Below are 22924 nucleotides of genomic sequence, written 5' to 3'. Positions count from 1 at the left end.
TGTCATTGTGTGTCCCTCTAATTTCTTTTGGCTTAGCTTCCCTTTTTAGCTTCTTAGCACTTTCTAATTCATTTAATACCAAGAGCCCTTAATTATAGCATTGAATCTGACCTTCCTTATTTTAAATCTATCTCCACTTCTAGACTCTAACAAAATTTACCCCATCTGGGTGCCCCACCCCACCCCCATACATCCAGGATGCCCTATTCACCTAGTCTTAATGTTTGCAAAAAATGAAGCCCATAACCTAATTTACATAATACTGTAAATGGCTGGTAAGTTTTACTTTCCCAAGTGTATTTACATTTTAACTGATGATTCCTTTGTGTTCTCTTAGGCCCTAAATAAAAATAATAATGTTTCTTATTATTAAATTGAAGGCAGGGTATTGGGGGAGATTTTTGGGGACAGAGATCTTTCCTTGGGACATTATCAAGTCCTCCTTAGGCTGCCCTCTTGTGTTACCAATGTGCAAGGCTAGGCAAATTTACAGAGCTGATTTTTGATAGATTTTCTTCAATAGGTTTTCATCCTTGTTTTGGTTTTATACTACTACTAAGAATTTTTTTTTAGGTAGAAAGTTCCTATTTTCAGTACATTCTGAGGAAATCTGCTCTTATTTTAATATTAGTCTAAGCAAAACATAATTAGGGAGGTAAAAGTAGGAAAAATATGTTCTGATAAATCATCTTTTAAGTCATCATTTAATTACCTGTTATCTTGAACTATTTGTGCTCCCTTTTATTAACGTAGGTAACATTGAGTTGAATATATAGGATATACACTATTTTAGTGTATTGATGTGGAAAGGACATCTTTTACTTTCTAGAAAAAAGGCATCAAGGCAAAGTTTTCTCCCCATCCCTGCCCCAAATGGACCCTTGATTGGAAAAATCTGCCTGCGGCAGTAAGCCCACAGGAGGGTGAGTATTTTCTTTTCTCTTTTAACATTTACAAACATATATTTTAATGGTTCTAAACCCAATGTAACTACTAAGCTTCTCTTGTAGAAATGTAGCACTTGGTTCTCTGAAATAGCTTCTTTCCTCAATTCGTTTCAAAGCCTTCTGTGTCTTTTTGTTAGTGAACAGCAGTAATTGTTGGCTTGCTCTGGGTGATTTACTCAGTTCTTAAGGACATAGCTCTTTTCCTATGTAATCATAAGATCTAGAGTTAAAAGGTCATCTTAGAGGCATCTAGGGTAGTCCTTTCATTTTCCAGATCAGGAAACCACCTTTATCCCTTCAAATTTCTGTACTACTTATATTATTATTATTATATTATCATTATTAAAATTGAATATTAAAGGATTAAACAATACTTACATTTTTATTTGTGTATTAAACATGGGGCAAAAACAACCCCAATTTTCTTAGTGATGATTTCAAGTATTGTTTCCATTCATCTTTCCAATGAATTTAGGTTATTTCCAACTGAAATCCTGTTATTGAGGGTTTAAAATAAAATTCCATTTAAGGCATTAGCATTATTTTTTATAGTTTCTCTACTGACAGTAGAGAATTCTTTAACCTTTATTATAATAATAGCCTTTGAGACTGATGAACAATTTGGTATTTCCCAATAAGATTTCAGAAATCTTAACTGAGGAAAGCTAGGATTAAAGTATACATATATACATATATATATGTTCTGGTATAAAATAGTGATTTTTGAAATTAAGAGTATTCTGTATCTAGAGAATATTATTTATATGAGTCTTAGTTAATTTGGTCTTGACATTGACCCACTGGTAGTTTCTGCCCAAGAAAACATTAAGAGACCACTTAAATTAACCTGTTAGCCTGCGATTCATCTGCATTATCTAATCTCCCTCTCCTTCTTGCCCCTCAAGTGCCCTGATGTAAGCTAAACTCTTCAATGACAGCCTGGTGTCAGTAGCCAGTGTACATCTGGTAAACATCTGCCTGGTATTTAAGACATCCTCTTTTAGGTATCATGTTATAAGATATCTGTTGAGAAGACCATCTTTTAAATTTGACTGCTATTTTTGTTTCCCTTACATAAATGTGATTTCTTAAGTTTTGTTAAGTTTCTTGCTTGTGGCATCCTGACCCTTACAACTTTTTTGGAATAAAACCACTATGCATAATCTATAAACAATGTTATTACTATACTCCGCAGTCTTAATTTGCTAATATGTATATTATATATAATATATATAGATAGATATATTTATATATATATATATAAACTATATATATTTGTGTACATATTTTCTATATATATAAAACTAATACCAAGCCAGATTTGTTCTGTGGGAAAAAGTAGGTCCAACTACTTTATAGAAAGTAATCCTGATAGGGGAAGACTGAAGAGAAATTCATCTTTTTGCCCTAGTATTTCTTGTAGATCTCTTTTTTCCCTTAAAGTAGATGATCCCAAGATAAGTTCCTATGTTGTATTATCTAATTATATTTATATTTATATCATTAGATACAAAATAGTTTCTATTTAAGGATACAAGATGAACAGTACTTCAGAACTCTACCATTCAAAGAACAAGTTCCATTCCACAATCAGTCAATAACACATTTAGTAAGAGCTGAATTAAATTGCTATTTTGTGCTAGGAGCTGTTCTAATCACTGAGGAGATAAAAGAAGGAAAAAGATAGTCCTTGCTTTTAAGGAGTTCACAATCTAATGGGGGAAACAATAAACAAATTCATACAAACTAGCTATATGCAGATAAATAGGAAATAATTAACTGAAGGAAGTCATTGGAATTTAGAGAGGTTGGGCAAAACTTCTTGTAAAAGTTATGATTTTATTTGAGACTTAAAGGTAAGTCAGTAAAGTCATTTGCAGTTCTTGCTATGTTCTCCTGCTGTTAGAATCCCTTCTTAGGTAGTTTGTTCCTTTGATGTTCCATCAAATTTCATGTTCATCAGGACTGAGAATAGTATGAATTAGTCCTCCAGGGTAATAGGAATGTAGTAGAACTTAAGAATTGAAATGGAGGAGAAATGAACTTTAGTTTTCTCTTACATGTTCTATTTTTGAATGGAATGATACTCATTAAGAAACTGTAGAGGAACAGGATGAGAAGTTTTCATTGTTTGGGAGATCTTTCTTTTTTTTTCTTCCTGAGTTCCTTGTATATCACATGGTTTGAGAAAAGAGAAAGTGGCCATTGAAACTTAGAAGGAATAATTTACCTTAACTGGAAGTCTGAACTTGTATTTTTAACATTTTAAAATTATATTTTAGTATAATTGGTTTCCTTTATAAATCCTATGTATTTTATTTTATACTTCTAAAAATATTATTTTGACAAAAGGTTACAAGACTTCAACAGACTGTCAAAGCAATCCATGACAAAAATAAGGCTAAAAATATCTTTATGTCAATCCAAAATATGATTCTGAAAGAGTATTTATATAAAGGATCCTTATTCTTCCCTTTCACTCTAGATTTTTAGAGGAAATATGTGGAAAATCTCAGCTGTAGCAGTTTCTCAAGGGCCCACAAATGAGTTATCTTGGGGGGACTTAAATAAATTAAGGAAAGATGTAAAGGAAAACTTGACCATTGATCAAATTCTTTACTATTCTTTAGTAAACAGAAGTGACCATCTCAAAGTTAGATAGAAGTTGAAGATACCTTATACTGGTAGTATTCCTTTAGCTGTATTCTTTTGTAAATTATTTTAAATTTTATTGAATTTTACATTTTTTCCCTCTAATCTCCCTTCCCTCCCCCACCCCCACAGAAGGCAGTCCAATAGTCTTTTACATTGTTTCCGTGCTGTGCATTGATCAAAACTGAATGTGTTGAGAGAAAAATCATATCATAAGGGAAAAAATAAAATATAAGAGACAGCAAAATTAGATAAGATACCTTTCTTTTAATTTAGTCTTTGATCTTTGTGTAAACTCCACAAATCTTTCTTTAGATCCAAATGATATCCTCCATTGTAGATACTGGAACATTGTCCCTGATTGTTATTCTGATGAAATGAACAAATCCATTAAGATTGATCAAGATCAATCATCATCCCCATGTTGCTGTTAGGGAGTACAAATGTTCTTCTGGTTCTACTCATCACGCTCAGTATCAGTTCATGTTAATCTTTCCAGGCCTCTCTGAATTCCCATATCCCCTGGATTCTAATAGAACAATAGTGTTCCATAACATACATATACCACAATTTGTTCAGCCATTCCCCAATTGATGGACATTCACTCAAGTTCCAATTCTTTGCCACCACAAACATAACTGCTATAAATATTTTGTACAAGTGATGTTTTTACCCTTTTTCATCATCTCTTTAGGGTATGGACCCAGTAGTGGTATTGCTGGGTCAAAGGGTATGCACATTTTTTTGCCCTCTGAGTGTAATTCCAAATTTCTCTCTGGAAAGTTTGGATGAGTTCACAACTCCACCAACAATGTATTAGTATCCCAGATTTCCCACATCCCTTTGCACATTGATCACTGTCCTTTCTGGTCATATTGACCAGTATGAGAGGTGCAAGGGGGTACCTCAGAGATGCTTTAATTCACATTTCTCTAATAAATAATGATTTAGAGCAATTTTTCATATGACTATGCATCATTTTGATTTCCTCATCTGTAGATTGCCTTTGCATATCCTTTGATCAATTATCAGTTGGGGAATAGCTTGTTTTTTAAAAATTTGACTCAGTTCTCTGTATATTTTAGAAATGAGTCCTTTGTCAGAAATATTAGTTGTAAAAATTGTTTCCCAATTTACCTCATTTCTTTTGGTCTTGGCTACAATGGTTTTGTCTGTGCAAAAGATTGTTAATTTAATGTAATCAGAATTATTGTTTTTAATGATGTTCTCCATCTCTTCTTGGTCATAAACTGCTTCCCTTTCCAAAGATCTGATGGGTAAACTATTCCTTGATCTCCTAGTTTGTTTATAGTATTGTTTTTCATGTCTAAATCCTGTATCCATTTTGATCTTATCTTGGTATAGGGTGTGAAATTTTGGTCTAATCCAAGTTTCTGCCATACCAACTATTTTCTCAATAGTTTTTGTTGAAGAGAGAGTTTTCATCACAGAAACTGGATTCTAGATTTGTCAAAAAACAGCTTACTATAATCATTTCCTGCTATCTCTTTTGCACTTAGTCTAGTCTACTGATTCACCACTCTATTTCTTAGCCAATACCAGACAGTTTTGATGACTGATGCTTTATAATATAACTATAGATCTGTTAGGGCTAAGCCACCTTCTTTTGCACTTTTTTTTTTCATTAAATCATTGGAAATTTTTGAATTCTTATTTCTCCATATGAATTTACTTACATTTTTTTTCTTTTCTGTCTTCATTTGACTGAAAATAATGGGGGGAGGAGGGAACCTATATAAATTCCTTAAATAGATGACATCAAATCAAGTCTCTCTTAAGATGAACTCGTTTGAGATGCCATTGCTGGTTCCAGGTCATGAGGGATCATAAGAAGCAAAGAGATTCAGTGAGTAAAGGATACTCAATAAGAAGTAGTTTTAAAGTTAAGGTTTTTTCCTTCCATAATTCTAATTCTTTCATTGTTCATTAATTTTATACTGTAGACTTTTCATTTCTACAGAAACTGATTTATGCCTTTTGATCTACAGAAAATATAAAGGAAATTGTTTTTATGGTGTTTTAAAAGATAGTATAGTTCTGATTTGTGTGGATTTCAGAGCAATCATTCAGTAAATAAAGTATTATCATCCTTATTAACATTCATATGAAATTAGAATAGAAACTAACTTTTCCAACAGCTGTATGTTACCCTTTCATCCATAATTTATTTTGGTCTCAAAATTTTCACTTAATGATGTTAATTATTAATTTTATTTTCTATCAATTTTAAGAGAACAGATATTGAGCATTTCTGTTTGAAATAGCTCTTTTACCCATCAGTGACCATACGATATGTTATGTAATGCAATCTTTTTACTGGATACAATTTTTTTATAAATGTTTGTTATGAAAACAGAATGATATTGGCAGGAACAGTAGTCAAGGTATTCAAATTTCATACATTCTCTTATAAAATTGATTATTGTTTTAAGTAAATAAAGCAGGTTGAGGGCATTTGCACTATATATATACATATATATATATATATATTACACAGGGATTTTTAATATATGAAACTATTTATTACATATAAGACCATCTTCAAGCATTCTGCCTTATGAGTCAGCTTGTCTTGTACCGAGATTATTTAGGCAGTGAGTGACAGAGTACATTGAATATTGGAACTGGAGTCAAGGAGACCGGAGATTTCACATCAGATATTTAGTATCTATGTCCTGGAGGTAGTTACTTAACCTTTATTGGCCTCTATTTCCTCATCTGCTAATTAAGGATAATAGCACCTTTTGGGATTGTTATGAGGATAAAATGTGTTAATATGTGTATAGCATTTTGAGTGCCTCTGAGTCCTATATAAATACTAATCTCTTTTTTCCTAATTTTTTTTATTTTTTTTAATTTTGCAATTTCCCCCCCCCCAATCTTGCTTTGCTCCCCCACCCCCCACAGAAGGCAGTCTGATAGTCTTTACATTGTTTCCATACTATACGTTGATCAAAATAGAATGTGTTGAGAGAGAAATCATATCCTTAAGGAAAAAATAAAATATAAGAGGGAGCAAAATTACATAATAAGATAACTTTTTAAAAAAAATATTAAATGTAATAGTCTTTGGTCTTTGTTCAAACTCCGCAATTCCCTCTTTGGATACAGATGGTATTCTCCATTTCAGATACCCCCAAATTGTCCCTGATTGTTGCCCTGATGAAATGAGCAAGTCCATCAAGGTTGATCATAGCCCCCATGTTTCTTTTAGAGTATACAATGTTCTTCTATTTCTAGTTATCTCCCTCGGCCTCAGTTCATGCAAATCCTTCCAGGCTCCTCTGAATTCCCATCCCTCCTAGTTTCTAATAATGTATGTTCCATAACATACATTTACCACAGTTGGTTAAGCCATCCCCCAATTTAAGGACATTTACTTGATTTCCAATTCTTTGCCACCACAAACAGGGCTGCTATGAATATTTTTGTACAAGTGATGTTTTTACCCTTTTTCTCGATCGCTTCAGGGTATAGACCCAGTAGTGGTATTGCTGGATCAAAGGGTATGTACATTTTTATTGTCCTTTGGACTTAATTCCAGATTGCTCTCCAGAAAGGTTGAATGAGTTCACAACTCCACCAACAATGTTTTAGTGTCCCAGATTTCCCACATCCCTTCCAGTAAATGCTACTCTCTTATCATTATTATTAGTATACATTTTTGACTTATGATATTTTTATCTGGTTAAAATAATTCTTGATTATGAATTAGTGGTAAAATAATTCTTGATTATGAATTAGTGGTATTGAATTAGATTCCAATGCATTTTTAATATTCTGAAATTTACTGTATTTTGTAACAAGGATTATATTATTTAGTGCATCTGTTAAGATGTATTCCATTAATATCTAAAACTATTAATTCTTTCTTAATAATAGAAACTCTAACACATCATTCTGCCTTCTGAATTGCAATTAAAAGGGAGGTGGTGGGGTACAACTGAAAGACTGCTGACTCTTGAGTTGAAGGACCTTGGTTCAAATTCTGCCTTTGAAATGTGTAAACATATGAAGGGCTACATGACTAGACCTGCCTTGTCCTTAGTTTCTTTATGGTAAAAAAGTCAGGGTGTTGTTCTAGGCTGTTCTAACTCTGTGATCCTGGGACTGAATTCCAGTCTGATTTCTACCCCCTATTCATTTGGCAAACATCTTGAGTAGTTCACTTCACCCCCTCAGCCTTAGTTTCCCATTTGTTAAATCAGCAACGTGGACTAGATTATCTATGCTGATTGATTTATAGCTGTTTGGTTTTTTTTTTTTTGCAAGGCAATGGGGTTAAGCGGCTTGCCCAAAACCACACAGCTAGGTAATTATTAAGTGTTTGAGACCGGATTTGAACCCAAGTACTCCTGACTCCAAGGCCGGTGCTTTATCCACTACGCCACCTAGCCGCCCCTACTGACTGATTTATAAAGAGAAGAGAAAAGGCTAAAAGCAGTCTTCTAGAGATGATGAAGGACTTGATGATAAAGAGGCACTTTTAAGGGAGGAATCTGTGATGTCATTGGAAATATAAATTAAAATGTAAGGAAATTAGTTTGTGGAATTTCACTGAGGGATATTGAACTATCACAGTTCTAGAAGGTTTTTGTTTTTTTAAATCATCATAGATTCTCTTTTATTCAGGCTGATTTTAGCAGCCTGAAGAAAATGAAACCATTTGCATCCTTGCTAACCTTGTCATTGATTTGTTCTTTCATCTTATATTTCTTAGACTCTTTTGGATGTAAAGTTTTTGATTTTAACCATTAAAAGGCTTTTGTTTATTTATTTAATGGATTATTTAACAGCAAACTACAATAACCTTACCTATAATAGTGATGAGCACTTTATGGTTTTTAAAATACTTTCCCCACATGAAGATATCATGATTCTAACAGGTAATTGAGGCCTGATGATGGTCCAGGTCTTCGTAAAGTGGCAGAGCCAGGTTCCCAACCAGATCCTCTTAATTCCAGATTCAGTACTTTCCCCACCCTCTTAATTTTCTGAGAATGTTTTTTTAAATTGTGGTTTAGAATTTGGCCTAGGCTGCCTTCTTCTGTAACTTCTCTAATTATCAACATATGAAGGACCGCTAAAGTACCCTTGGTAACCTATTTAGGAAGTAACATTTGATTGACTGAGCTATGAGTATTTACTTGGCCCTCAGGGTGTTGCACTGCTTTCTTCAGATTTTGGTGCTCTATTTTACACGCTTTCTGACCTCATTTTACTGGGCTTTATTCTATGGAATTATGAAAAGTGCTTTCACAGTTTGCTCATTTGAAATTCCTGACTCTCTCATACTCCCAGTGCCTCCACTAAATCATGTGGGATTTGTGTTCTTTATGGGCAAATACAGTGAATTTAAATGTCAGAGCATAGTGGAGTATCACTTAAGAAAAGATTCCTTTCTTTTCTTTATCTCAGAGCCTCCAAAGTACAAAACTGGTCTGGAGAATTCAAGATCAAATGCATTCCAGATTTTGTTTCTAATCTCTTTGATTTGTGTGTGCCCTTGGTGAGTGGTGTATCAGATATTTAAATTCTGTATTCGTATTTTTTGTAGTTACATTTTACACATTACACACGTAATCTTATCAGTTTGGATGGTTCTTTCATTGATATGTATTGCCTGCCTGTCCTGTGTGACTCATCCTCCCATACCTTTTTTGTTTTGTTTTATTTTTAACAGGGAGTCCATGCAGCATGCTAGAAGCTTTCATCTAGTAAAGACTTTTTTTTTAAATGTGATGGAAAAATGAGCCAGTGATCCAGATAATTCAAATGGAATCTATTTTGACTTCCATTGTTAAACTGATCCCCCTCTTCCTGAATTATTGCGATAACATTTCTACATAATGTGGCTCAACTCTTGAATTCTCCAGACAGCTTTTCCACTCCCGTCCCATTGACTTTCTGGTACTGGAGATGCCGCTGTTCTTGTGGCCTCTTTCTTTTCATAATCTCTTCTTCAGGAAGTACCACTGCCATCCATACTCTCATCTCATCAGGTCTTCCTAGTTCCCCAGACAATTTTTTCCATCTTGCTCCTACAGGACCCTTTTTATCTCCCTTCTATGTATTTCTTCCTTCAAAAATATAAGCTTTGATGAAGGCAGGAGCAGTCAGTCTTTTTGCTTTTATTTGTATTCTTAATATTTAGAACAGACATTTGTCTATCATCTATCCATCCATTTTTCTATCTACCTGTCTACATCCTTTAAAAACCTTTCGTTTTTAAATGTTTTAAATTTTAGAACAAAAAATAGAAGCAATATTTCTATTTTAAGGGAGTTTGGTTTAAATAAAAAAAAGTTTATGAAGAAGTACAAGTATAACTCCACTTTTTAAAACATTGTTCTTTAAAAAAAAAAGCAGAGGTGGGTGGGGCAGAGAAAGAGAAAGAGGCTTTCAACTTTTAGTGATTTCCCCAACTCCTAACACAAAAGTTTTTCATGTCATCACAATGAAGTAAATCCAACTCCACAATTTGTGTTTTTCATCAAGACTATTAAGCCCAAAAGTAATAAAAGCCAAAGCAAAATACTGTTACAGTTAAAATTATGTATCATTTAAAATAGGAGATATTTTTTTGATGACTGTTAATAACACATGCAGAAAAACAGTTAAGTTACTCTTCAGTTTGCTTAAATGGTGTTTTGATTGAGTGACAAAATTCTGGTTAATTATAGAATATAGAGCAAATTGTTTATTGAACTGCTTCTATTGTCCCCATTACACCAGAATACCCTCTAGGAAAAACAGTCCCTCAAAAATATGGAGCTAATGTAGCTAATGTTTGAGCATGGGGGCCAAAGGCAGCAACAAGAGGAGTAAGAGACCATCCAGTAAAAGACATGCTTCTTCCAAAGAAACTTTTTCACCATAAATTCTTATGTCCATCTGAGCACTTGAATAAACTATGGCCTAATTACACCTTTAAAAATCATAACTTTGACACTTCTCACACAAATTAAATCACATTTAAATAACTGGGCAAATATCAACTGCTCATGGATAGGTAGAGCTAATATAATAAAAATGACAGTTCTACCAAAAATAAACTACCTATTTAGCGCCCTACCAATCAAAATTTAAAAAAATTACTTTGATGATTTTGAAAAAATTATAAGTAAATTCATGTGGAGAAATAAAAAGTCAAGAATTTTCAGGGATTCGATGAAAAAAGTACAAAAGAAGGTGGCTTAGCCCTACCTGATCTAAAATTATATTCTAAAGCATCAGTCATCAAAACTGTTTGGTATTGGCTAAGAAATAGAGTGGTGGACCAGTGGAATAGACTAGGTGCAAAAGCAGGAGATGATTATAGTAATCTGCTATTTGATAAACCCAAAGAGTCCAGCTATTGGGATAAAAACTCTTGTCTTTGATAAAAACTGCTGGGAAAATTGGAAGTTAGTATGGAAGAAACTTAGATCAGACCAACACCTCACACCTTTACCAAGATAAGATCCAAATGGATACAGGATTTTGACATAAAAAACCATACTATAAGCAAATTAGGAGATCAAGGACAAGTTTACCTGTCAGATCTATGGAAAGGGGAGCAGTTTATGACTAAGGAAGAGTTGGAGAACATCACCAAAAACCAACTAGATGATTTCGATTACATTAAATTAAAAAGCTTTTGCACAGATAAAACCACTGTAACCAAGATCAAAAGAAATGTAGTAAATTGGGAAACAATGTTTGCAACTAATGATTCTGACAAAGGACTCATTTCTAAAATACACAGAGAACTAAGTCATATTTTGAAAACAAAAAGCCATTCCCCAATTGACAAATGGTCAAAGGATATGCAAAGGCAATTTACAGATGAGGAAATCAAAGCAATCCATAGCCATATGAAAAATTGTCTAAATCATTAATTATTAGAGAAATGGAAATTAAAGCTTCTCTGAGGTACCACCTCACACTTCTCAGACTGGCTAATATGACCAGAAAGGACAATGATCATTGTTGGAAAGTTTGTGGGAAATCTGGGACACTCTTACACTGTTGGTGGAACTGTGAACTCATCCAATCCAACCTTTCTGGAGAGAAATTTGGAACTATGCCCAAAGGGCAACAAAAATGAGCATACCCTTGGACCCAGCAATACCAATACTGCGTCCATACCCTGAAGAGATGACGAAAAAGGGTAAAAACATCATAGCAGCCCAGTTTGTGGTGGCAAAGTATTGGAAATCAAGTAAATGTCCTTCAATTGAGGAATGGCTTAGCAAACTGTTGTGTATATGCATATGCATATATATATATATATATATATATATATATATATATATGTCATGGAACACTATTGTTCTATTAGAAACCAGGAGGGATGGAATTTCAGGGAAGCCTGGAGGGATTTGCATGAACTGATGCTGAGTGAGATGAGCAGAACCAGAAAAACACTGTATACATGGGAGTGATGATCAACCTTGAAGGACTCTCTCATTCCATCATTGCAACAATTGGGAACAATTTTGGGCTGTCTGCAAAGGAGAGTGCCATCTGTATCCAGATAAGGATCTGTAGAGTTTGAACAAAGTTCAAGGACTATTCCCTTTAATTTAGAAAAAAAAATCTTACTGTCTGATCTTGTTATCTCTTAGACTTTTTGTCTCTTCCTTAAGGATATGATTTCTCTCTCATCACACCCAATTTGGATCAATGTACAACATGGAAACAAAGTAAAGACTGACAGATTGCTTTGTGTGTGTGGAGGGGGTGGGGGGAAGGAAGTAAGATGGGGAAAATTATAAAACAAATAATATCTTTAATAAAAATAAACTTAAAAAACAAAAAAATAAAATCATAACTTTGAATGGATAAACCTAATTGTTTATCATTTTTCTTGGGGTTTTATTTTCTTATAGAAGGGGCTTCTGTAAAAAGGAGGAACACCAAGCACTGTTAAGCACTTTACAAATCTTTCTATTGATTCTAACAACTATTAGTAGTCTTTTACAGTTGAGGAAACATACCGTGGAAACACTCTCTTAATAAGGAGCATCAAAAATTTAGTACTTGACATACCAAAATATATATTTAGTTAGACAATCATTATTTGCAATTTTATTTGTTGATTTCCAGAAAAATACTCATCATACCTGTTCTTACCTCTAAGGATGTTTCATTTGCCTAAGGTGATTTGGGACCTATGTGTGGCTCTTTGGGGTTACTGTTACAACACTGGGTCTAAAAATAACAAAGACTCTATCTTGGGAACAATGTGAAACTGTTTTCTTTAGTCAATAAAGGCAGCTTCCAAACACTCAGGGTATATATTGCCCCAAAGAGTTGTAAAAACAGGCCTTTTGAAGCATGAAAAGCTCATGGCATCCACAGTGGAGCCAGGTGACACGAATGCCGGGAAGGATGATGGGGGATTTGTGTGGGTAATGAATTGCTGCTTTGAAATAACCAGCAAAACCTAAGGGTTCTAATCCCTTTTCAATAAAAGCTGAAATGTGTCTGGGGTGGCACCATTTTCATTCAGCCTGTCCTTTCTGGTGAGTGGCCCTGGGACACTTAGAGCTTTGGCACTTTGCCTAGGACTTGTCATTTTACCCCCAACTTCTCTTAGGTATCACAAGAATAGTCTGCCACTTGCAAGAGGAGACTTTATAAGATTTTCTTTTATTGGACAAATTTTTCCTCTTTTCTAACCTATGTAGACAATGGATAATCTTGATCACAATTATTTTTATTATGTGGCAATTTTGTGCAAAGTTTAGCAGTGTTTTATAGTTAGTTCATTGTGACTTTAAATTCTTGTGAATCTCATTCTAAATAAGTCATGATTTGCTGTTGTCCCCCTTAAAAATAATTAGAAACTGAGAAAAAAATATTCTCAAGACAAGACACACTAAAAGAAACTAGTATACCTACTTCCTTCATTCAAACATTGTTTTCCATGGAAAGCAAAAAAGGCAAACATCTCCTATTATTTAGAAGCTGGTAAATAATTGTGAGGGAAGCCCCTAAAGATAATTTTTTCCCCTGTAATGAATGCTAACCTGACTCTCTTTGATAACTCCACACTTTCCACCTACAAAATGTTAATTATGTAAGGAAGCTCTTGAGCTTAAAGCTACTGGAAACTCTCACATCTTTTAATAAAGGATTCAGATGATGCTAAACTTGCAAGAATTGTATTTTAAAAATATAAATTCAAAATGTTTATAATTAAACTTAATAAAAAACTAATGACCCAGCTATTACATTGCTGCTAATGGAATTAGCATTAGGATTCTCATTAGTTTTCATCTCAGTTCTAATTAAAATTCCCTGAGCTGCTCCAAACAATTATGATTTAAATCAGCCCCCCTATTGAAAATGAACCATTTCACTGAGCGTTTTGGAAAAAACCCTCATGGCACGTAAGTCTTCCACATTATTTTTATTTAATTGTACCTCCCATTAGAATACTACCTGCAGCAATGAAATTTCAACAGTACCTGTCAGATTGTTTGAGCTTGTATGCATCAGAGAGAGAATATTTCAAGCAAAAGAAGAAAGAAGAAAAAATCATCTTAACAAAGAAAAAATGTGAAATTATAAATAGACAATACCCTCTAAATAGTGACCACAACCATTATCAAAAAAAAAACTGTGAAAGGTAGGTAAACAATACAGATGAGATGATAGAGGTAAAGCCATTTACATACCTTAAAAGCCTATATAGATGTTAAGCAATAACAATAATAGTCACTATAATAGGCATTATTAATTCTAGACAAGCATATTTAGGTGCTTGTAATAGGATATGCAATCCTTGATTGATTTTTATAGCCATATTCGTGATTACAGATGAGGGTTAACTGTATTCATTAATAGAATAGAATGAGATAATACCTATAAATACATTTTTAAAATTTAAAGTGCCAATTAAATGCTAGTTATTATTGTTCATACGTGTTTCTAAAACACCTTGAAAGTGATTTGCTTACCCCCTATCAGGTAGGGCTTATTTTCAGTAAACTCTAGATCACACTGCAAATGTGACCTAGAATTAGAGTCAGCTTTTGATTTTGAGGGCAGTCATAATCCTTAAGACAAACTCTTTTCTGACTTTTTTCCATGCTCCTTATGAAGTTGATGTTAGGGGGAAAGCTTCCTTTGTTTTAGCACATCCTTCTAAGCAAAGGACATTAAAATGATTTGTTTTGCTTGATGGTGGATGAGAACAAAACTTGGTTATTATTGTTTTCTTTCTTTTCCTTTTTTAAAAACATGATCTGGGCACACATTGAATTTGAGTGACAACCTCTTGATAGAATTTTTTTCTTACAAAAAAAAGAAAAATAATGGGAAAAGAGAGAGAGTTCATCTTCTGAAATGGAAAGTTAAGAATAATGATTTTAGAAATATTCTTTATTCAATTCGACGAATATTGTGTCTTTTTGCTATTTTTCTAATTTTTATTTTGAACACACATTTAAAAAAATTTAGCCAAATTCTCTCCCTCACTCCAGTCATCCCCCAACCATTGAGGAGTCAAACAATATGATAAATATTAATTATACATATGAAGTCATAAAAACAAATTTCTACATAAGCCATATTACAAACAGTAAAACGCAAAAAAACCCATAAAGTGAAAAAATATACCTCGGTCTGCATTCAATTCTTCTCTGGAAATGTCTAGGTAGCATTTTTCAACATAGTTCTTATGGAATTGTCTTGTATTATCTTATTGATCAAGTAGCAAAGTCTTTTGCAATTCAGCATCATTATATTATTGCTGTAAGTATATACATTTTTTCTTCTGATTGTGCTCACGTCAATTTGCATCAATTCAAATAGGACAGCTTTTTGTGAAAGCATCCTGCTCATTATTTCTTATAACACTAGTTTATTCCATCACAACCATATACCAAACATGTTCAGCCATTCCACAATTCATGGACATCCCCTTAATTCTTTCCCACTACAAAAAGAGCTGTTATAGTTCTTGTACAAATAAGTCATTTTTCCTTTTCTGCACAATTTTGTAGCCATTTGGGAATAATTCCATATTGTTCTCCAGAATGGGTAGACCAAACTACAACTTAACCAGTGTATTAGTGTCCCAGTTTTTCCATATTCCCTGTAATATTTGTCATTTCCCTTTTTTGTGTCATGTTAGCCAATCTGATAGGTGTGAGATGGTATATGAGAATTGTTTTGATTTACATTTCTCTTATTAGTAGTGATTTAAAGCAATTTTTCATGGCTATTGATAACTTTGATTTCTTCTGAAAATTGCTATTTCTTATCCTTTGATCATTTATCAGTTGGAACAGCATTTCCTATTATAAATACTTAAAAGCATAGTAATCAGTGGAACCTTTCTTAATATGATAATTGGTATCCATCTAAATGGGTCGAGAACATCCTGCCTGTGGATCATATAAGGCTTTTGTCACGGCCTTCCTATCCTTCAGCCATGTGTACCTCCTGGGCCAGTCCACTCTCCCTTGTTCCAGCTCTCTCTGAGCTCCTAAGCTGTCATAGCCTGTCCTTTTATTGGCTCTGCTGCTCCAGAATTCAGTTGGAGGTGCTAATTTAAAATTGCTTGGAGGGGAATAGGGCTTCTTCCTCTCCTCTGGTATCCTGGCTCTGTCCCTGGAAGTCTCTCTTTTTTTAAACTTTTGTTTATTTATTCTTATTTTTGTACAAGTGATTTTTTTATACATTACTAAGATATTCTTGTTTAAGAATAAACATAATACCCCCTCCCCCAAAAAATATAGACCCGCATGAGCAATAAAGGAAAGAGAAAAAAATTAAAATTAAAAATGATGATGATGATAATAATAATAATTAATTATAATAGGTGCAGCCAGGTGGCGCAGTGGATGGAGCACTGAACCCATACACCCAATAATCACCCAACTGTGTGACCCTGGGCAAGCCACCCCACCCCCATTGCCCTGCAAAAACCAAAAAAAAAAAAAAACAAAATAAAGTAAAATAATAATAATGGTAGTAGTACTAGTAGTAGGGGCAGCCAGGTGGCACAGCGGACAAGGCACTGACCCTGGAGCCAGGAGCACCCAGGTCCAAATCCAGCCCCAGACACCCAACAATCACCCATCTGTGTGACCCTGGGCAAACCACCCAGCCCCATTTGGCTGCAACACCCAAAATAATAATAATAATAACAATAATGATAATGATAATAATAAATGTGCTTCAGTCTGTGTTCCAACACCTCCAGCTCTGTCATGGGTGGATCACATTATTTATGATAAGTCCCTCACAAAATTGCTTATCGCAACTCCCTCCATTTGTACTTCCCCACATCCATATACTATATTTTCTCTCTCCTCTCATTCTGGCCCTCTTCTTAAATGTGCTGTAGGGTAGCTGAGTGGCACAGTAGACAGATCCCCGGTCCTGGGGCCAAGAGGCCCCAAACCCACATACTACCCCTTAGGCTCAGCATCCACCTGGCCCTAGGGTCCTGGACAGGCCATCCAATCCCAGCCCCTTGCAAGAAGTAAAAAAGAAAATGTGTTATATCTGACCATTCTCCCTCCACAGTCCACCCTCTCCTCCATCACTCACATCCCCCCTTCCCCCTGTCCCTTTTCCCTCCTTTTTACTCTAGATGTCTATACTCCATTGAGTATATATGCTGTTTCCTCTCCTAGCTACCTCTGATGAGAACAAAGGTTCCCTCATTCCCCCTTGCCTTCTCCCCTTCCATATCATTGCAATAGCTCATTGCAATAAAAAAAATCTTATCATATGAAATATCTTGGCCTATTCTACCTCTCCTTTTTCTTTCTCTGATTATGTTTCCCTTTTAGCCATTGATTCCATTTTTACAGTATATTATATCTTCAAATTCAGCTCTATTCTGTGCTTCATCTAGAAAAGCTCCTTCTACCTTCTCTATTAAATGAGAAGTTTCATATGAGTATAATCAGTATCATTTTTCTATGCAGGAATGCATGTAGATCATCATCATTAAGTCCCTCATATTTTACTCTTCTCCTCCACTCTCTATGCTTCACCTGAGTCCTGTATTTGAAGATCAAACTTTCTGTTCAGCTCTGACCATTTAAACAGGAACATTTGAAATTCCCCTGGTTCATTGAAAGTCCATCTTTTTCCCTGGAAGAGGACATTCAGTTTTGCTGGGTAGTTGATTCTTGGTTGCATTATGAGCTCTTTTGCCTTCCAGAATATTATATTCCAAGCCCTAAGAGCTTTTAATGTAATTGCTGCTAAGTCCTGTGTGATCCTGACTCCATGATATTTGGATTATGTCCTTCTGGCTGCTTGTAATATTTTCTCTTTGACTTGGAAGTTCTGGAACTTGGCTATAATATTCCTGGGGGTGGTTTTATTTGGATCTCTTTCCCGTGGAGATGGGTGGATTCTTTCAATTTCTATTTTGGCCTCTGCTTCTAGGATATCAGAGCAATTTTCCTGTAGTAATTCTTTGAAAATGATGTCAAGGCTCTTTTCCTGATCATGACTTTCAGGTATTCCAGTAATTTTTAAATTATCTTCCCTGAATCTGTTTTCCATATCAGTTGTTTTTTCAATGAGATGTTTCACATTTTCTTCTAATTTTTCATTCTTTTGGTTTTGAAGTATTGTGTCCTCATTTTTTCATAAAGTCAGAAGCTTCCTTCAGCTCTGTTCTAGATCTGAAGTATTCGTTTTCCTCAGAGAGCTTTCTTTTTCTCCTTTCCATCTGGCCCATTCTGCTTTTTTAAAACATTCTTCTCCTCAATAACTTTTTGAACTGTTTTATCCATCTGACTTATGCTGGTTTTTAACATGTTATTTTCTTCAGCATTTTTTTGGATCTCCTTTGACTAAGCTGCTGACTTCTTTTTCATGTTTTTTTTCCTGCATCACTCTCATTTCTTTTCCCAATTTTTCTTCCATCTCCCTCACTTGATTTTCAGAATCTTTTTTGAGCTGCCATAGCCTGTTTCTGTTTTTCTTGGAGTCTTTAGGTGCAGGAGCTTGTACTTCCTCATCTTCAGATTTGGTGTTTTGATCCTTCTTGGGATTGTAGACAAGTATTTCTCAATGGTATTCCTCTTTTTTCTTCTCTGTTTACTCATTTCTCCAGCCTGTGCCTGGTTTTGGGGTGCTTCCTGAGCTATTGAGTGTTATTGGGACACCCCCCCCCACAAGGATCTCAATGTGTGAGGCTCTGTCTTCCCTCCTGCTCTGGGAATGACCACAAGCGCCCCCCTCTGCCACAGGTTTGAGGTGGGGGGGCTGCTGTTCTATGGGGGACCTAGGCTGCAATCAAGATCTGAATGTGGTCAGAGCCCCAGAATCCTGCTCCAGGTACAGAGGACAAATCTTGGAAGTCTCTCTCTCCTACCTAGGCTAAGCACTCAAGCCTGGAGGCTCCTGCTTACCTGCTCTGCCTGCTTCTGGGCTGCATTTGTCATGCTGCTCGCTGAGTGCCCTGAAGGCTGGTCTTCATGTGCTCCCCAGGGTGTAAGTCAGGAAACTGCCCCTGCTGCCATGAGCCTTAGCTCCCAGCACCCTGGGGCTGCCTCCGGGATGCTGAAGTTCTTTCATTCTGGGGGCTGCCCCTCTAAACCCATGGAGTGGAGCCTTTCCACTATTTTCCAGGTTACCTTGGGCTGGAGAACTGCCTCACTGGATCCCTCTGTGGGTTCTGTCCCTCAAAAATTTAGAGTCTCTATTTTATGTTTGGAAATATCAGAGAGAGCACCTAAGAGAGGATCTTCTCCTGTCTCCATCTTGACCCCTCCCCAAAGTGTCTTTCATCTATACCATACTTTACTAAATGATAGCTCATCAATGTCTGCATTTCAATAAAACAAACTTTTGTTCATTAAATCAACCGTATTTCTATTATCTATATGACTTTGAAGAAATTGCTTATCTTCCCTTGCCTTTATTTTTCCATTTGTAAAATGAGGGATTTAGACTGCATAGCCATGGAGATCCCTTCTAACTTATGATCTATGGTCTAAAGAAATTTTTTTTCTCATTTAAAAAATTTTTTTGAAGAAGGACTTAGGATTTCTTTTTTTTTTTGTTGATATTTATAAAAGTGTAAGAGTGAAATTTTTGTTTGTTTGTTTTTTCTTTCCATAATGTTGCTTGTTAAACCTCATTACTACCAGTATTAGTACTTCATGAGGTAGTTTGATTTTAATTTGAAAAACAGCTTATACATACATATATATATATATATATATACATATCTTTGTTGCTGCATATTGTATATGCCAAATTTTCATTTATGAAATTTAGATTTCATGTTTAGTGGATTTGGTCAAAAAATTATTACCTCTCTCTTTGTTCATTGTAGGGAAGAAAAACCCCTGGGAGCAACACTTTCCCTCTGATTTATTAGAAATCATCCTCTTATCCTCAGAATAATACTTTTAATGACCCAAACAGCCATACAGATCAGTAAAAGCCAGTACTTAATATGGTTGTAAGTCACCCCTAGAGATACGTTAAAATAATAATAATGTCCCTCCAACCATGTAGCCCTCTCTCTCCTAAGAGGCTTATAAATCACTTCTTGTTATGATAGAAATTAAGAGAGGAGGTTCATAAGCATTTAGTCACATAAATATAAATGCATTTCCTAATTTGTGCAAATTCTGCTTCCTAAAATTTCTGTACAATTTTGTTTTTCATCTCTCACCTCACCTCACTGCACCCTCATCCCCTCTGTCCTGTTAAACTCCACGGCACTGGCCTGTAGCATTTCTCTCCTGTTCAGTACACCTATGCTCAGCTCTGGCTACATATGTGTGCAGTGAAGGAACAAGACAGGAGCAGGAAAGCCTCTTGTTTAGTTTATCCCCAAATCCCAGGAAGCTTTTGATGATGGTGCTCATGGTGGACACAAAAGGCTTCCAAATGCTGTCCTGGAGGATTCTCTACTTCTGTGATGAGACATCAACAGCCTGTTGTCGTTAAGCACTTTCCTCTCTGCCTTCTTTTCTCAGGGTTTCTATGACATAGTTGAGCTTCTAATCAAAACAAAACAGCTGTATTTAAACACTTTTCTGGGTATGGTTTTGATGTAGCTTTATCAAAGAGAAAAAACGATCAGACGTAATCTGGACATAACTTTTGCATCTGTATAGGAACTTTATGTTTTAGAGTTGCCCTCGCAAAACTAAGAAAAAAAAAGATTCTAAGTTTTTTTAGGTTTCTCACAGTGTCTTACTATGTTTTGAAAGTGTGTGAAACATTTCTCTCATATAAATCCTCATTTCTGTGATAGTTCAGACCCTCATCTCTTTTTGCCCAGATTATTGTAATAGTTTTCTAACTTGCCTTACTCTGTTTCCCTCTTCATCTCTCTTAATAAGTGCTTTATTTTTTTTCTGACCTCTATATGATTTGATAGGCTTTATAGGCAATCCCCCGTAATCCCTATTTGTTTATATTCCTAACATTCTTCTACTAGTACTATGCTTCTTCTGGGTTAATCCTGGGGATTTCCTTGCAGCAGGAAAGTCTTCCTATAAGCTCCACAGTGCCTCTGGAATAAAATACTGTACTCACTTTTGATTCTGTCATTCAAAGCCCTCTACAGTCTAGCTCCATACTCATCCTTAATTCTTTATGTAATCCAACTGTGAGTCACACTCTCTCATTCTTGTAACTGATCCTATAAAATGGATCTCTCCCTTTGTTCTCTCCATCTTTGTTTTCCCAAACTCCTCCCATTCAGCCTCATTCCTCCTACTGCAACTGCTCCTACTCCTAATACTACTGCTGCTATTACCACTATGTTAAAGTCTCTCCTTTAAAGGATGACAAATCAAATGGTATGCTGTGAAACCATCCTGATCCTTTGCCTTAGCTGAAATTGATCTCCCACTCTTGATGTTTTTTTTCACACTTTGACTCCATCTCTCCCTGGAATGTATAATGTGCTCTCCTATATACAAGTATTTTAGATTTTTTTTTCTTCTAGTTTCATAGTGTAAACTCCTTCGAAAAAATGGTCTTAACCATAGCTGTCTTTGCAATTCTATTTCTTAGGGTAATATGCATTAAATAAAATGTATTATTTGTTTAACTGAAATGAATTCCTTATTTAAAATTATAAATGCAAAAAATAATTTTCTGTAGAATAGTTAAGTAATAATTGAATTCTGAATCAAAGCAAGAGCTGTGTTTAAACACTTAAAAGGTATGATTTTGTCCTGACTTGCTAGGTTTTAAAACTGTTGCCCTGATCTTGGTCTCTTGCTTAACCATATATGAGGGCAGGGGTTATTATGCCAAATTTGTAGAAAAATATTCAGATACTTGATGTGAAATGTTTCATTTGCATATAAAGTTCAAGTTTTTGTTTTAGTTTCCTATGAAATTGCATGCTATTTATCAAAGAAGAAGGAACTTTTTTCTAATTAAATACCACTGCCTTTTAAAAAAAAGTATCATATGTAAGTTTTCAATATTTAATCAAAATAGATTCTTGTTTTGTTTTAGAGTATTAAAAATATTAAATTTACCAGCTTTTAAAATTTAGGACAAATAGAGAACATAAAATTTTATCACATTCTAAGACAAAATTTTTAGAAACAGTTTATGTCTGCAGCCAACCCTTTCTATACCTCTCCTTGAGTTCTTAATGCCCCCCTCCTTCCTCACAACCTATGAAAGCCTACTGTCAGAAAAGTAACTATCAGCAACTTTCAGTTTGTGTAAATTTAAGTCAAATTGTGATCCCTTATGGGTATATATTTTATTTTATTTTTAAATGTATAATTGAAGACTTTCCTACTTGGAAGAAAATGTCCAAGAATAGTTAGGAAGCTGCCTTGCTGAGGAACACATATAAAACAGGATTAATTGAAAGTGCCTATAAGATTTTGTGAACTCATATAGGGGCCATGAGAAGGGGAAAGAAGCAAAATTTAGTTATAATAATAGTAGAATGGCAGTTCTTTAAGGACAGACAATATTTCATATATGTCAGGTCCTAGACCCTGGCATAGTACCTAGCACTTATTAAAAAGTGATTGACTAGCCGTGTGGCCTTGGACAAGCCATTTAACCCTTTTGCCTTGCAAAAACCTAAAAAAAAAAGTGATTGACTACTTTGTTTGAGAATTCCCATTTAACTATACCAAAATTAAGGAAAGAGAAATATTCTTAAAAAAAAAACTAGTCAAATCTCACAGAATCTGAATTGACCTAGGGCATTTACTTTTGTATCTGACACAACCATGTACTTCTGTACGTGACACAACCATGCACAAAAGGAAGGAAATAATGGAGGCAATAATTTTAAAAGAAAAAAGATTTGTAAATATCAACTATTAAAACAATTT

At 34.8% G+C, this 22924-nt stretch overlaps 1 protein-coding gene across 4 annotated transcripts in view; it reads left to right on the top strand.

Annotated features, from left to right (window-relative positions):
- GSTCD (glutathione S-transferase C-terminal domain containing) overlaps positions 1-22924 on the top strand; it is a 221174-nt gene that overhangs the window by 50407 nt on the left and 147843 nt on the right. For all 4 annotated transcript variants that reach the window (XR_012476903.1, XM_074228759.1, XM_074228758.1 and 1 more), the window contains exon 5: positions 830-923. Coding sequence is in view for 3 of the 4 variants with exons in the window: in XM_074228759.1 (XP_074084860.1) it covers positions 830-923 (94 nt within the window). In the remaining variant the exon portion in view is untranslated. The remainder of the gene's footprint in view (positions 1-829; positions 924-22924) is intronic.

Source organism: Macrotis lagotis, chromosome 3, assembly GCF_037893015.1.
Source record: "Macrotis lagotis isolate mMagLag1 chromosome 3, bilby.v1.9.chrom.fasta, whole genome shotgun sequence".
In the NCBI taxonomy this organism is placed as follows: domain Eukaryota; kingdom Metazoa; phylum Chordata; class Mammalia; order Peramelemorphia; family Peramelidae; genus Macrotis; species Macrotis lagotis.
This window is presented reverse-complemented; position numbering and strand designations above follow the sequence as displayed.